Below are 17,686 nucleotides of genomic sequence, written 5' to 3'. Positions count from 1 at the left end.
CAGTTCGATTTAATTATCGATTTGGACCGGTTTGGTTTAGGAAAAACCACTAAACCGAGATATTTAAGTGTTTTGTTGACCAGAAGGGTTTTGGAAAGTTTCTCTTGTCGCCGTTTAACGCTTTTGAGAGAAAAAGAGGAAAAAGAGAGTTCTTGAGACTTTTGGTGAGATTTGTGAATTTCTTAGATGTTCTTGTGAGATTTGGAGCTAGGAAGGATCTAGAGGCTTGCTAGGAGGGTTGGATTCGTTGCTATTGGTCTGAATCTTCCTGCAAAGAGGGGAGTGCATGACCATGACTAATCTAAGCCTTTGATTTCCTTGTTCTTGCTTGTTTGTTGTTGTTTTGTGTATTTTTCTTGCTGAGATTGGTTGCTACAGGTTCCTATGGACGTATTTGGCTTGAGTTTTGAGTATTGGACGATTTCGAAGAGATTGGGGAGTGAGATTCGACTCTCGGCTTCGAGCGGATCGTGGTTGCAGAGGGAGTGTCGATCGACACCAGCAAATTAAGCATCGATCGACACTGTGGGGTAGTGTCGGTCGACACCAAGGCCAGTGTCGGTCGACACTTGGCTGGTGTCGGTCAACACCTCCTTTCCAGCGAGATGATGTTTGATTTCCTGGTTTGTATGTCTTGTTTGTTGATTGTTTGGAACATTGGTATCATTGTTGCTTGTGTATATAGCCCAGTAGATGGGAGGATTGTCTCACTGAGTGTTTATCAAATACTCATGCATCTCAATATGTGTTTGTGGTGCAGATAAAGACAAAGTGTGATCGTGGAATCAAGGCGATGAATAGGAGGATGTTCTAGAGACTCGATTGGATGTTGTCTGGCATTGCTAGGTTGCTAGAGTTGGGTCATTAGAAACATTGCTAGGTTGCCAGTTTCATGTTTCCTGATGATTGATTATTGGATTGTGGTTATGGATTATTATTGATTATTTTATTATTAGATATTTATTGGTATTGTTATTTCCGTTGTTGGTTGTGGTTGTGGATATGTGGCTAGTGGGTATAGGACCACTAGTTGTTGTTATTTATTATTATTATTTATTATTTATTATTAAAAAAATGGGTCGGATCGTTTCACAATTCCTCAAACTTTTATTGGGTTAGTCATAAAATCATTGTAATCGAGTAGATATTTTCACCAGTTGTTCATCCAAAATATCTTTGAAATAAAAAAAATATTCATGGTTAAAGAAATTATGTCACAAAACAATTTTAGTAATTATAAGAACTATAATTATGCCAAAATGAAAGTAAAGCAACATAAAATTTGTTTAATTTGTTTAGAAGACATTTTATAGGTGGTGATAAAGAGCATACCTTAACAATAAAATATTTTGGATGTAAGAACATATTTTTAATGGTAAAATATAGAGTAAAATTGTATGTGGTTATTTATTAGATGTTGTTTTGATGAATTTGTTGAATGTAAAATATTTTGTGAATAAGTTGTAAAACGTTTTTGAAATTTGACAATAATAAAATTTGTAATGATGAATATTTGACAAAAGGTTTTAGTGGGATATAATTTAGCTTTAGATTACCGTAATAATTGTTATAATATATTAAAAATATATAAATATAAATAAATGTATGAAGGTAGATACAAATATTCTCTAACTTAAATTATTTATATATTTACTTTAGGAAATAAATTTTTTTTATCTATTTTCGAAAAATTGTTTAAGGTTTATGATTTATTTTCTTCAACAATTTTTAAACCCGCACATCGTGTGGCCCCTTATGTAGTTTTATATACACTATAGCTGCTAAAAAAAATTATTTAATTTTACACCAAATCAGCAAAGCCTTTACACATATATACAAATAATATTATATATTTTTATATAATAAAACACATAGTTCGATAAATGTCAAATTTTTAGTGGTATTTTAAATAAATTTTGAGAGATAAGACAATTTTGAAAAGTAATTTTAGAAAAAAAATATTTTTAAAATTTTCACATAAGTTATGCCCACCGGCCACTACCTAAGAGAGTAACATTATTATGAAGTCAAATAATTTAGAATATAACAATTATCGAAAGAAAAAAAATTCTACAATATAAGGGAAAAAGACAAAAAGAACTACAGCTATAGTCTATTTTATTAGTTTAATTATTACATTATACTTCATGCTTCACAAAATGTGTAATTTTAGGATTTATTTTTGGTTTTTAAAAAGTGTTGTTTTGTATTTTTCATGTAAACCTGAAGTATAATGTAATATTATGTTCTACTAGACATATAAAAAAAAAGGTTATAGCCTTAGAGGGGTCGGTCGAAAACCGTGTTTTCCATAATTAATCACCAATAATCGAAGATGCATGAATGTTCCATTCCATATTAATAGTGTATTATTTATTTGGTTTTCTGTATACTACGTGATTCATGTGTTTAACTTGTTCTTTCTCATGTTATATAAGATTTTATCTTATCGAATTTATTGATTTATATGTTGGTTTAGCCTTATATTTTATACAATCATACCAGAAGATCACCAAATTGTGCTCCACTATAGAAAATATATATTTTCATCAATAAGTACTTTTTTTTTTTGAACACCATTACATTAAGTCCATAGGTTTAATTAATACATGACATCATTTCAACTGGATAGAGTGACATGTATCCACAACTCAACTCCTCCTCAAATGTAAACAACTACAACATCACAAAGAAAATAATCAATATCAAAACAAAAGTTTCATTTTCAACTATAAAATCGATAATCTCTGTCTTCAACATCTAGCATATCTATCATAATCATCTTTCTATCGTCCTGTGAATAAATCCAACCAAATTAAATTCTTCTTTGATCGAGACTATATATAAGTTGATATAACTCACGGGTATTCAAGATTCATGACTTTTATCTTTATTATTACAGATAAATAATATCAGACGTAAACGTGGGTTTCGGGGTTGAATATAGTGGACATCTCACTGTCTCGGGATTATTGTCTTTCTTTGCCTATAACTTTCGTTATGTCCCTAACTTCTAACTTGTACCAGTCATTGTTTTAAGAAAGAGGTAAATTACCCATAATAACATACATACTGCACTTTACACAAATATCGTATGAGATATTTTTTTAAAAAATACTATATGGTTTTATATCCTTTTTATCACTTAAAATAGGTTGACGTAATTCTTTCGTAGTTGTTGACTTTTCTAAATTTTCTTATATCAATTTAAATCTATATTAATATTTTTGAAGTACATTTTGTGTTATGCCCTTTAAGTTTTGTTTATTTTTATTTTTTTATAACATTAACCCCTAAAAAATTCCAAAAATAACATTGCACAGAAACTCAATTACTAAAATTTCTTAAATCGACCAAAATTTGTTATATTTATTGCCATAAAATCTTGACAACATTTGTACATTTCGATTTTCCCAAAAACTACTCTACCCATTAAAGTTTTATTCCCATAAAATATCCAAAACTATCTTCAGAGATGGTATAATCTCTCAAATTTAAATGATACAACCGATTTTCTATAACAAAAAATTATAATCCCCATAATTATTTTAATATTAATAAAGTTTTTAAAAACGAGAACCCAAATTTCGAATGATTAGAAAACCAATATTTCCAAATATTTAACTTTAGCAAGAAGAAATACATTTAATTCAGTATAAATCGTCTTGAGAAACAGAATATTGTTCCGCAATAATATAAACAACTAAACTAGAAAAACACTTAAATTTCTTTTTTATTGCTCTAGATCTTAAGCTTGCTCACCAATTTTTACAAGATTTTCTATCAAACCTAATTCTAGCCTTAGGTTACTCTATAAATAATCTTAAGACCAAAAATGCACCAACTCATAAGAAACTTTACCTTTCAAACAAATCTTATATACACCTTCAATGGACAAATCTTTTTACTCTATATTATTTTGTTTCTGCAATTTAGATCATTACTGCTTTTTAGACTCAACTCAATATTAACACTTTTTTTTTCCTATTCTAATAGCTGAAGAAAGGTATGTGAGACGAAGGTTAATAGCAAACAAACAATTTTTTTAAGGTACGTTGACTTTTGATTTTGGGGAGCTAAATTATTTGAACAAATGTTTTTTTTATGGTATGATCACTTTTTATTTTTTACCAACACAAGTCCCTTCCATGATTGTACTCTAAATTGGTTTCTTGTTTTCTTTGTAGGTAAGTGAAGAAAACGGAAAAGAGACGAAGGAATAGATAAAATTAAATATTGTATCGCTTTTTTCTTTTTCAATAATCTTATATTCTGTACTTTTGTCTAATTAACTAAGAATTTGGTTTCTTCATTATAATTTTTAAGGTAATTTATAATTTAGCAATTTAATAAATTGTGTGCTTTTAATAATTGACAAATTCAAACAATTGACTATGCATTTATTCCACATTTTAAACCAGTTAAATCTATATTAACATTTTTGAATTACATTTTATGTTTAACCATTTTAGTTTTTCTTATGTAAATTTTAATTTACAATCTTAATCCTACAAAATTACACAAAAATAAATAAGTGACATATGATAAATCGACCAAAATCAATAAAGTTATGTTCCCATAAATTATTTTGAATTAAATGCTCTTTTACTTTTAAAAACTAAGAAAGATTTATTGTATCTATATTAAAAAAAAAATGAAATACATTTGGTGTTTTACCCTTTAAGTTATATTTATTTAAAACTTAATTTCTAAAACAATTGCACAAAAAAACAAAATCAATTAGATTACTAAAATGTCTCTACCGATTTGGTCTATAATTTCCTAAAACAATTTATATATTTAGAAATTTATTACACTTAATAACATATAACAAAAATATATATACAATATTTTTTACCTTTAAAAACTCTAATATTCAATAATAACTATACTGTTTGATTTGAACAATTAAAATCTTTAATGGTTATAAATATGCTGATAAAAAATATAAACATAACTATTTCACGGGTTAAATCTAATAGATTGGAGTATTTATAATATAATTTAACCCACACTTTTAAAGAAATAACTCTTTCACAGGTTAAATTTAAAAAACATTAAACTTACGGGTTAAATTTAAAAATACTAAAAAATATAAGAATGTAAGAATAGTTTTTTTTCACGGGTTAAATCTAAAAAGCACTAAAATTTTAAATTTTGATAACAATAAGAAAAAATTCGATAATGTTAAAATGTAACATTATTATAAATAAAAGTAAATAATTGTCCTGTCATGTCTACGGTATACAGCTGGTCAAATTTTAGAATTAACAATCAAAATACAATTATACAATCTTAAACACTAAACAAACAAAAAACAAAATTAATAAATAAATACAATTTTTTTAAAAATTAGTTTTTTGTTATAAAAATATTATTCTGCAGTAGTGTACCGTGGATTAAAATCTAGTAAATTATATATATCCCAAAACTAAAAATTCCATCCAATAATTGAGCCCGTTCTATAGTTCTCTAAGCGTTTAAAGAAAATTCCCACTATCTAACGACCCAAAGCCCAAATACGCGTATAAAAAGCCCATTATCTTCATAGACCAAAGATACTAACTTTCTCTCCGTGCTTTGGCGTCTGCCGTCTCCATTGATTTTTTCTCTCCGTGTCTCTCTCTCTTCAAAAAAATAACAAAATCCGACTGAGACTGACCGTGAAACTTTCTCTCACTATCGTCGCGAAGAAGACACCATCATCAAATCGAATCGAATCGAATCGAATCGAATCGAATTCAGATAACACAATTTCGCCATGGATAACTCAGCTCCAGATTCGTTATCCAGATCGGAAACCGCCGTAACCTACGATTCACCTTATCCACTCTACGCCATGGCTTTCTCATCTCTCCGCGCCGCCAACACTTCCTCCGGCCACAGAATCGCCGTCGGGAGCTTCCTCGAAGATTACAACAACCGCATCGACATCCTCTCTTTCGACTCCGATTCCATGACCGTGAAGCCTCTCCCGAATCTCTCCTTCGAGCATCCTTATCCTCCTACGAAGCTAATGTTCAGTCCTCCTTCCCTCCGTCGTCCTTCATCCGGAGATCTACTCGCTTCTTCCGGCGATTTCCTCCGTCTCTGGGAGATTAACGAAGATTCTTCCACCGTTGAGCCTATCTCTGTTCTCAACAACAGCAAAACGAGTGAGTTCTGTGCGCCGTTGACCTCTTTTGATTGGAACGATGTTGAGCCGAAACGGCTCGGGACTTGTAGTATCGATACGACTTGTACGATTTGGGATATTGAGAAGTGTGTTGTCGAGACTCAGCTCATAGCTCATGATAAAGAGGTTCATGACATTGCTTGGGGAGAAGCTAGGGTTTTCGCATCCGTCTCTGCTGATGGATCCGTTAGGATCTTCGATTTACGCGATAAGGAACATTCTACGATCATCTACGAGAGTCCTCAGCCTGATACGCCTCTGTTAAGACTCGCTTGGAACAAGCAAGATCTTAGATACATGGCCACGATTTTGATGGATTCTAATAAGGTTGTGATACTTGATATTCGTTCGCCTACGATGCCTGTTGCGGAGCTTGAACGTCACCAGGCTAGTGTTAATGCTATAGCTTGGGCGCCACAGAGCTGTAAGCATATTTGCTCTGGTGGTGATGATACGCAGGCTCTTATTTGGGAGCTTCCCACTGTAGCTGGACCTAATGGGATTGATCCCATGTCGGTTTATTCGGCTGGTTCGGAGATTAACCAGTTGCAGTGGTCCTCTTCGCAGCCTGATTGGATTGGCATTGCTTTCGCTAACAAAATGCAGCTCCTTAGAGTTTGAGGTTCGAGTTTCTGATTCGCTACATAACTGTGAAATAGATGAGTATTGGTTTAGGTCGTGCTGCATTTGCCATTATAGATAGTCGTGTAGCTAATAAATGTGGTTTTAGGGATTCTTGATGCAACACTTATTTGACACAAATAGGGTTTAGGTTGACTATTAACCATTTATTTGTTATGCATATATTAATCACACTTTGTAGTACAAAACTACGGTGTCCAATAGATCTTGTTAGCAACAGATTCCACAGTTGCTGTAATGGGTGATAGTGTACTTATCATGTATTGTCTCCTACCTAAGTTAATGTATGATATGATGAATTACTTACTGGTAACAAATAAAAATGCCGGTTAGGGTTTACCAAGGATCTGAGAATTGTTTCCGGATAACTCTCTTGTATATGTGCTTATAGATTGCACAATAACATTGCATATTTATGTACACACATATGCAACCTACATTTGCTAATAATTACTATCCAATTCACTTGATGTGTCAGGTGCAGATGTGAAGTGCTTTAGCATAGACCTGTATAATCGTCAGGTTCGTAAGATAATAGGTTTGGTGCATGCCCACGCTCGCTTCTTGCTCCGCAATGCCTCTGTATTTATTCTGATTGTAACTAAAAACTGTATTCATTTGATGAACCAAATGCTACTATTATGATGTTATTATCTCTGTTTGTGTATAAACCCGACCAGAATATTATATTTGCGGTGCAATGCAATCTGTCTTACTCTGTTGGACATTTTTAAGATAAAGCGGTTTTTCTAAACAAAGCTACTGTGGTTTGTTTTGTCGGAATTATAACTATTGTTTAAGCTGTGTATTATATATACATAGGTGCCAACTTGGGATGTCTCATTTTAAATTGTTACTGGTGACAAAATATGTGAAAGTTCCAATATATGTTTATGTCTTGTCTATTTTCGAACTTCTGAGAGAGGTTGATTTATGTTGTAAAATTAATTACAATGTGAGTTTGAATTAAATTTGCATATTTCAACACAAAGCTTTGAACTGAATTCCAATGGAGACTTGTTTGCATATTTGACACAAATATTGTAAAACCTCTACACATGAGTTCTTAACTTCTTATAAATAAAATCAAAATTCTCAACCTTAATAACTTTTTTTTTTTAAATGAGAGAGAATTGACTTTAAAAATTCTTTAGTTTAATAATCCCCACTAAAAATATATGAATCCTATATTTTTTTAAAGTGTATCAATCAATAAAAGCAAATTTTACTTTTTATCATTTGTCTATCAACCATTGCCATACATAGAGGTTTTTGTTTATTCTAATAACCACAAATTGTTAGTTAATATTTTATTTTATAAATTGAGTATATTAGAAAATATATTTTCTAGTGTTGGCCATGAGCATTGATTTGTGAAAGGTGGATACTTATATTTTTCATTCAATATAATAAGTAAATCATTCAATATAATAAGTAAATTATAAAATCTTATGAAGTTTTTAAATTTAAAAAAATATATATAAGCTTAAAATATTATTATTTGACATGTGTCAAGAGGTAAAATATATTTTGATATATGTTGTGATCTTAATCTATATATTTAATTAAAGCTATTTTCATCAGAGTTTCTAAAAAAGAGATTCTTTATTAAAATATTGATAAACAGACAAAAAAACAAGAGAGTGTTGGAGAGAGAAAAGCGTCATTTCAGACCCGTACACCCTCCAAAAGTGTGAATTGCTACATGTACAAACAAAGAGTGTCAATTTAGACATGTACCCTAATACATTTCAAATCTCATATTTGTACTCACAAAATTGAGCCAATTGCACAGTCCACGTTAACATATTTAAGTCAACCGTTAGAGATGTTGACTCAGAATCCACGTGTGTATTGACGTGCCATCGAAAATGCAAAACAACGTTGTTTTGTTATGTTTTCTTCTTAAAAAAAATGTCAAAAATCCACAATCCGGTGGTTCGAACTCAAGACCTCACATGTGTTTAGCATAGGATGTAACTAGTTGATCCCACAACAATTCTCGATCGTATCCTACAAATTTATTCATATAAACCTAAGGTGGCATCCATCGAAATCGAAAAAAATTGTGGGAAATCCACACTCCCGTGGGTCGAACCCGCGTGCTTAGATATACTTAGCGTAGGACATAACCAATTGATCCCACAAGAATTCTCGTTAGTATCCTACAAATTTATCTTTATAAACCTAAAAAAGTTCTAAGTCCCAATTAAATGAAACGTCATCGTTTTGAACTGGGGGAAACTAAAAATCGTAGGGTTCTTCTTCTTCTTCTTCTCTCAAATCCCGATTTGTGTTTCTTTCTTCTACTTCTATGGAATCTGCGACGAGAGAACCGACAAAGATGGACAGGAAAGTTAATAAGCTTGAAGGAGCTTCGATGAAAATGGAAAAAGACTTCAATATTTATGAATCCGAAATTGGCATTTTGACAATTGATACTCGTGTATGTGAGGCTGTGGTTGAGAAGGAGGTTGGAGAGTTGAAAATGCAGCTTCGTAGCTTGACGAACATCGTAGTGTTTGCTTTGGTGATGATTTTCTTCTTTAGGTTTATCTTTTGAATTTAGTTTTAGTATATGTATGATGTAAGGACTTATGTGTTGTAGTGAATGAATGATGTATGATGTTGTATTGAATGAATGATCATATTGCTTTAAAAAAAAAAACTCATTAGACATATGGCATTGATGAAAACATGTTAATAATCTTGTCTTAAACCAAGTTTTAAGAAATCTCCATAACAAGGCACAAAAAGAAAAACAAAAAACATACCATAAGTCCCATAACAAGCATACAAGCTTACAAATTATAAGTTAGTCTTGTGTTGCTTGTGTTGCTTGTGTTGTTTGTGTTGCTTGACTTCCTTCACTTGCTTGATTTCCTTGAGTTCTTTGAGTTGCAATTGATGGCTGCTTCTTCTTCCTTGGTGTCTTCCTTGGTGGTTTGTATCTCTCGACTCCAGCATTAGAACACTTTAATTTGTTGTGTCCAGGGTAATCACATAGACTACAATGCATGATCCTATTCTCTCTACTAAGCTTCTTCTTCTTTTTTGTAGGAGACTCATGCCTTGCTTTCTTCTTCTTCAGCTTTGGTTTCTTACCTTTCCTGTTTTCAATCTGTTCAACTAAAGCAGCAGGTGGCACCACAACAGAACCAGATCTGTGCCAAAACAACATACCATTAACTGGTGCAATCGAGTCACTATAAATACATTGCTGCCTCGAGTTCAAATACCAGTCGATAATGTAATCTTCAAGATTAAGCTTCTTCTCAGTGACCACACGTAGAGCATGGCGACATGGAATTCCACTCATATCCCATCTTCTACAAATACATGTCCTCAGCCTAAGATTCACACTATAGCTAACACCACACTCACGAACATCGAATCTACCTTCTCCACCTGGGACAAATGAGCAGTACTTTATGTTCTTAGCTTCTTCTTCTAAGATCTCTTTTGCCCTCTCAGTGATTCGACCTTTATACTGACTGGCCGCAGTTTTCCTCAAATTAATATGCACCATGGTTCTTCTCCTAATAGTCTCCAACATCTCAACCATTGGTATATCTTTCTGGATCTATGGAATTGTTGAACGACTATTATATGTTGTTGTGAACATCAACACATTTGGCTGTCGGTGAACAGAAAGCTAGGCTGCAATTCTTCGGATTTCTCTGCATAATGGCATCATATAATCGGATATCATAGTTCCTTGCATTTTCCAAATTTGCTTCATATTCAGCCACTGTGTAGCTTTCTGCAACTCGCCAAAACAGAGTCTTCACTTCATTTTGATTAGAGAAAACCTTCTTCAAGTTACCATAGATGTGCCTAGCACACATCCTATGTTCAATATGAGGCAACACCTTGTCTACTGCATTTAACAAGCCCTACAAATGAAAAATAACATCTTAGATCAGATTCAAATATCAAAGGCCAATAAAATGTAAATGAAATTAGAACAATAACTTACCTTTTGTTTATCAGAAATAACTGTGAATCCTTGACCCTCTTGCAGATGAAAATCATCTTTTAGCTTACTTATGAACCATGTCCAGTTCTCCTCATCCTCAACATCAACAACAGCCCAAGCAATGGGATACAAGCCATTATTGGCGTCCCTTCCAACAGCAGCTAACAATTGCCCTTTAAATGTATACTTGAGAAAACAGCCATTTATACCAAATATGGGTCGACACCACATTGACCATAACTTGCGGATCACATCAAAACATACATAGAACCTTCGGAATAGTTCTGATCCATCATCACCAATGATAGTGCCTAACTCCACAGTGGAGTTAGGATTAGTCCTACAAAAATATAAAAATGTGTTAGAATATGGAATCTAACTCCAGAGTGGAGTTAGGATTAGTCCTACAAAAATATAAAAATGTGTTAACATATGGAAACAATCATAAAAATTTGTTAGAATATAGACACAATCATTAACAAAAATAACTTACGCAAGCATTGCATCTTTGTAATCTCTAAGCCTAGAGAACTGCTCTAAATGGTCACGGTGAATAATTCTATTACTTTTTTCTTCGCCTTCTTGCATACATCAGGAGTGATCATAATATTGAACCTCTTTTGGACCTCATATTGTATAGCTTTTGGTGAATAATCAGGATTACTCCTTATCTCATCCATAAACATTTTTGCCACCACAGCCGACTTAAGTAACCTACAATACCCATCAGGAGTGCAATTGTGACCATCTTCATATGTATTAAGAACCCACTTGCCAATGGGGTTATGAAACGAACAGTAACACCTCCAATGACAACCATCCATTGAACAAACGCTCCATTTTTTTCTTTCCCCCATATATCAAGCTTAATGTTGTATCCTCCCTTCAGAGCATAATCTATCACTCTTTGAAATCTTCTAGAGTGTCAAACACTTGTTTGAACTGTAGCTGACCACTACCTTTTTTGAATCTTACAAACTTCTCTCCCCCACCTTCATCATCTGAGTTTGGAGGTGTGTCATGGTAGTCAAAATTCAGATCTTCATCAAGAAAAGAGGCTACATTCCTCTCAACTCGAATCTCTGCATCACAGGGCTCAGTAATCTCCACATCATGAGGATGCTCTGACGAGTTAACCATATATACATCAACGACACCAATCCAGCTGGCCGCATCACACATCTATGTAAAACTCATATCCGAATTACACAACCTCTTCTGTTCCTTATGTTCCTCAAATGGTAACTTATACCACAGCATCTGCCCATAAATTCCTTCTCCTCTAAACTCATTCGACAGCTTAACAAAGAACTCTTTCGGATTACATGTTATAGTTATCGACTCTAAACCTTCGAGATAAGCATTGTTACCTCTATAATCTTTTGCCCAGTATCCTCCCTTGTAGACATTGAATTTCACTTTGGTATCACTACATCATGAAATCTAAGATCAAAACCTTAAAATAAAAGCTAAATTGAAATCAGACTTTGAAATCTACTTTGATTTACCTTATCTCTTCGTTTCGTCCCATTCTTTCCTCTCTCCATTCGAATTGATCACCTTCTTCGTCCATCTTCGTCGGTTCTCTCGTCGCAGATTCCGGAGAAGTAGAAGGAAGAAACACAAATCGGGATTTGAGAGAAGAAGAAGAACAAGAAGAACCCTACGATTTTTAATTTTCCCCCAATTCAAAACGACGACGTTTCATTTAATTGGGACTTAGATCTTTTTTAGGTTTATAAAGATAAATTTGTAGGATACTAATGAGAATTGTTGTGGGATCAATTGGTTACGTCCTACGCTAAGTATATCTAAGCACGCGGGTTCGACCCATGGGAGTGTGGATTTCCCACAATTTTTTTTGATTTTGATGGATGTCACCTTACGTTTATATGAATAAATTTGTAGAATACTATCGAGAATTGATGTGGGATCAATTGGTTACGTCCTATGCTAAACACATGTGAGGTCTTAAGTTCGAACCACCGGATTGTGGATTTTTGACATTTTTTTGGGAAGAAAACATAACAAAACGACGTCGTTTTGTATTTTCGATGGCATGTCAATACACACGTGGATTCTGAGTCAGTATCTCTAACAGTTGACTTAAATCCGTTAACGAGGACTGTGCAATTGGCTCAATTTTGTGAGTACAGGTATGAGATTTGAAATGTATTAGGGTACATGTCTAAATTGGTACTCTTTGTTTGTACAGGCAGCAATTCGCACTTTTGGGGGTGTACGGGTATGAAATGGCCCTTTTCCCCTAAACTAACACACGGTTTCATTTTTAACATTGGCGATTTTCCTTCCTAATTGGCCTACTCACTAATATTCTCTCCGGTCTCCGAGTTGCATATGTGTCGTCTTCAGTATCGATTTGTTGCCAGTATAAGAATGTTGAACCCTAATTTGGTATATTCCCGCTTGATTAAAAACTTATTCAGTCACTAGTGTTTTGGTTGATCAACTTCTATAGTACTTGTAGTTTGAATCAGCGACATTGTCTCTTAAGTTTGAAATTTATTTTCAACTACCAACGGAGCAGTGAATTAGGGATTTTCTTTAAACGCGATTGATATACTGTTCTTAGGTTATTCCTAGACTATTGGTTGTTGAAATATGGTGTTCATAGGTTATTCCTAGATGTTTCCATTATATTAGATTTTTTTTTTCTTTCGTGTCTGTTACTTTCTGTTTTGTCAATGACTCTGACAATTGAGTGGTCAGCCGCCACAGTTTAGTTGATTGTTAGAGTTTTAGATTATTAGCTTGAATGGGTACTTCAAGTATATATTTGACTCTCTCTCTGGAATGTTTTATGCAGTATAGTTTGGTTTTGCTTTTGGAAATCTCTTCAATATCTTGTGGTGATTTCTCTTTAGGGTAAGGTTTTTGAGTTTTTGGTGTTTCAGAGTTGGTGTGGTTTTGGTTTACAAAAGCTAAAGAGTGTCGTTTGAATTGCTTATGAGTTCATTCAGATGGAGAGCTTCTTAGAACTGGATAAGGTTTCTTGTGGTGTTTGTGATGCTAAATTTGAAGGATTCAACGGGTTGTGAGATTCAAATTTGGGTTTTGAACTTCTTTTGTCATGACTGTTTAAATGCTTCAAATGATTTACTTTTGCTTCGTAAATTTCTCAAAGAAAGTGTGCTTTATATGACCTTTATAGTCTATGCTGTGTATTGATGATTTTGGCGTGCAGAACACAATGGATCAGTCTATGATTACATTGCCTCCTACTAAGTTTGGGGAAGAAGATTGCAAGATATGGGGATCAATCAACAATCATTCAAAAAATTTATACTTGAAGACTGTTAAAGAAATCCTCTCTCACTCGTTATTCAGTAAGCTGGAAAATACTTTTCTTGGCCCGATCATCAAAGAGGGTTTAAGAAAAGCAGGTGGTAATCAAAAAGGTGATGGCTTGGGTTTTTCTGGGCAGCTGGTTTACTTTCTGGTAGTAAGACAGATTGTGTCGTCAAGGGAAGACGAGATTTGGTTTTGCATCAACAACAAGCCGATGAGATTCTCATTGATTGAGTTTCATCTTGTCACTGGATTACCATGCTGGATAAAAGAAGATGAAGTCCCAGTAGATTTTGAGTGTGATTGGCCTTTATTTTTGCCTGACAAACGCTACAATGTGGATGATTTGATAGCACAATTGAAGGTCTTGGGTGAGGATGATGAGGAAAGCAAGCTACGGCTTGCTATGTTGATTGTTTTTTTGACCATCTTCATGTTGCCATATGGCATTACAAAGTACAAGATTCCAAAGGAGTATTTGGCCATTGCGAAAAAGAATATCCATGTGTATCCCTGGGGAAAAGACTCATTTGACATTCTGGTGTCATCGGTAAAATCCTTTACCGATGAAGATCTTAAGAAGATTGATCTTAAAGGGTTTCCCATGGCATTGCAGCTATGGATGTTAGCATCCGTGTCAGAATTAGAAGAGCCATATGCTTGGCCTGATAAGAAATCAGATCGTTTTCCTGTTTGTGCGAGGTATTCATCTACTGTTCAGCCTTCTTATGATCAAATCATGAGTATGGAAGAAGATCTTAAGGTAATCAGTGTTCTTGGTGATTCAAATGAAGAAGAAGATGAGGATGTTGCACTTGTTGAAGAGTGGTTACGTATTCTCTGAATTAGATTGGGAGAGAGGTTATGCACTTGCTCAGCACCAAGAAGATCAGGAAGTTGAGATTGGTGATTGGTTAGACGCAGACTATGCAGATGTGTTTGAAACACAGACGCTGAACACAGACGCAGATGCAGAGGATAGCAATTTAGATGAGTCGCAGACGCTGAACAAAGATCGATTTGTTGAAGATCAGGAAGTTGAGATTGGTGATCAGTCAGACGCAGACTATGCAGATGTGGTTGAAACGCAGACGCTGAACACAGACGCAAATGCAGAGGATAGCGATTTGGATGAGACAGATGCAGAGGATAGCGATTTGGATGAGCCGCAGATGCTGAACAAAGATCAAGGATTTTTTGAAGGATTTCAACAACTGAGTTTTCAAGATGATGAACCTTCTGCCAGCACAGTATTACCCATCACACCACCCAAAAGATCTTGCTACGGACGCGTGCTTAAAGCAACAAAAATATTCTCTCCCACTAGACATGCGAAGAAATCTCAAAGGAACTGTAGGAAACATCATTGGAAACTCATGAGATCAAATGAAAACGTGCTTGCTTTCTTTACTTCTTTCTTTCATTATTGGACATGGCTTGCTTTCTTTATTCTTCTGTTTTATCTGTAAACTTATTCGTTCTCCTTCTTACATTCTACTTTGATTCAGACTTATTCGATTGATTAGGATTGAACGAAAATAAAAGTGTTATTGATCAGGATTATTGAAGAGTATTAATCAAGCTACAAGACTTCAGAATATGGCTGCAGGACTTCATAAATTATGCTGCCAGACTTCATAAATTATGCAGCCAGACTTCATGGAATAATCATAAATTATGCAGCCAGACTTCATAAATTGGTCAACAGAGTGCCAAGTTGCAGATACAAACCACATACGTGTTCACCAAAAAACATGATCATATGTAAATAGCACTAACATCCAAGATCCAAGATTTAGCCTTGTGCCAAGTTGAAAATACAAACCACATACATGTTCACCAAAAAACATGATCATATGTAAATAGCACTAACATCCAAGATCCAAGATTCAGCCTTATTCGATTGATCAGGATTAAACGAAAATAAAAGTGTTACTGATCAAGATTATTGAAGAATATTAATCAAGCTACAAGGCTTCAGAATATGGTTGTAGGACTTCATATATTATGCTGCAAGACTTCATAAATTATGCAGCCAGATTTCATGGAATAGTCATAAATTATGCAGCCAGACTTCATAAATTGATCAACAGAGTGCCAAGTTGCAGATACAAACCACATACGTGTTCACTAAAAAATATGATCATATGTAAATAGCACTAACATCGAAGATCCAAGATTCTTCACTAACATATGTTAATTCATCTCCATGTCATCATTTTCTTGCAGAGATAATGTTTCAAGACTCTTGCAATGCATTTAGATAAATATCTTGTCAATATTTGTCATTCAGATAAATTTTATCCAAATTTGAATATAGGTGAATATAGAGTGGTATAAATGGCCATGAAATCTAAAATAGCGCAGATGCCAATAATCTTTGCAATCCACAATGCTCTCGAACACTTAAATCCAAGCGAAGGTGAATGCTGAACTTTTTGGCCATTTTAACAAGACTGCAATGATCAAAAATTTGCTCCCATTCATTACATTTGTTAACTGAAGGAATGTCATTTTGCTTACTAAAATGATATTCCTTACAGTCGTGGACAATGCTATTTTTGGCCATCCTTTCACCTCTTCTTCATCAAACCACACAAAGTAGTTGCAATAACTTGTTTCCTCTACTACATTAAAATAATAACTAATTTTTTTGTCACAATGAGTTATTGACACTTGTTACTGATTATTGTGTTTTGTTTATTCTAATAACCACAAAAATATAAAAGTTAAAAGTACTTTCCAAACCAACTATTATAATTTGTTTCATCAATTTACAAATTGGTTCAGCAAATCGGGCATCCCTAGCCAGTTACTTAAACATTGATTATGAAACGCATGTTGGCATGAGATATCAGCTACAAATATTCGCCAGAGTTGAATTCTTCAAAACATATTGCACACTTTTTGTTGAAGACAACGTCCATTGAGACGTTGTCATCTTTAAATTTTAAAATTACACTTACATTGAGATAGTTGTTTATAAGCTTATAGTGCATGTTTTTGGTAAGCTGATATGATATGCATTGACTTGAGAAGTTTCATAATCTAAATAGATTTCAAAATTTGTTTATTGCGCTAAGAGCTTATCAAAATAATTAAAACTAAAACAATAATTGCAACTATATACTATTAATCTTAATTTTATGTCTTTGCGTTAACTAATATCAATAACAAGTTCGTTATATCTTTAAAATAGTTGTATTAATATTTTGCATTATGTTTGCTCAAATTGTCTTACCATTTGCTCAAGATTTTCTTAATTAATTGCATAAATGTTATTACTTCGATAATGTCGAACGTAAAAATCTTAGTATATGCCATATATATGCTTCTTCTTCTTCTTCTTAAAATCAAGATTCTAAAACTTGGTTGGATATTTCAAACTATTTTAGATGTATATCTATATATATTAGATGGGTCATGTGAGCTTACATCTGAGCCAAATCCGGCCGAACGAATGTATTTTAGTATTGTGATTCAAGTTTTTTGGTTCGGTTTGATACAGTCAATCGATTATATTTGAAACTTTGTTTTTTTCAAAAGTAATTCAAATTTATACATTTTCAGTATAAAATAAA

At 33.5% G+C, this 17,686-nt stretch overlaps 3 protein-coding genes across 4 annotated transcripts in view; all 3 read left to right on the top strand.

Moving 5' to 3' along the window:
- LOC104706763 (protein TRANSPARENT TESTA GLABRA 1) lies at window positions 5,578–7,546 on the top strand. 2 transcript variants are annotated; one of them, XM_010422975.2, is made up of 2 exons: window positions 5,578–6,797; window positions 7,302–7,546. In XM_010422975.2, exon 1 carries the CDS (start codon window positions 5,762–5,764, stop codon window positions 6,794–6,796), a length of 1,035 nt encoding a protein of 344 aa, XP_010421277.1. In that variant the 5' UTR covers window positions 5,578–5,761; the 3' UTR covers window position 6,797; window positions 7,302–7,546. The 2 variants fall into 2 exon arrangements, with proteins under 2 accessions (XP_010421277.1, XP_010421276.1); XM_010422974.2 differs by having other exon boundaries at window positions 7,296–7,546.
- On the top strand, window positions 14,008–14,613 carry LOC104709346 (the record flags this gene model as incomplete). The annotated part of the gene is made up of 1 exon (XM_010425975.2): window positions 14,008–14,613. A coding segment is annotated over exon 1 (606 nt), but the record flags the coding sequence as incomplete, so codon positions are not given.
- The window catches only part of LOC104709344, a 2,201-nt gene continuing 1,147 nt past the window's right edge, over window positions 16,633–17,686 (top strand). Inside the window, exon 1 of the mRNA XM_010425974.1 lies at window positions 16,633–16,706. Coding sequence (XP_010424276.1) covers window positions 16,633–16,706 — 74 coding nt within the window. The remainder of the gene's footprint in view (window positions 16,707–17,686) is intronic.

The sequence above is a fragment of the Camelina sativa genome, chromosome 8 (assembly GCF_000633955.1).
Source record: "Camelina sativa cultivar DH55 chromosome 8, Cs, whole genome shotgun sequence".
In the NCBI taxonomy this organism is placed as follows: domain Eukaryota; kingdom Viridiplantae; phylum Streptophyta; class Magnoliopsida; order Brassicales; family Brassicaceae; genus Camelina; species Camelina sativa.
The sequence above is the reverse complement of the archived record's forward strand: the minus strand, read 5'-3'. Positions and strand labels throughout refer to the sequence as shown.

What these genes read in the sequence shown, in the direction of transcription:
- LOC104706763 (XM_010422975.2), top strand. Translation starts at nt 5,762, where the DNA reads ATGGATAACTCAGCTCCAGATTCGTTATCCAGATCGGAAACCGCCGTA.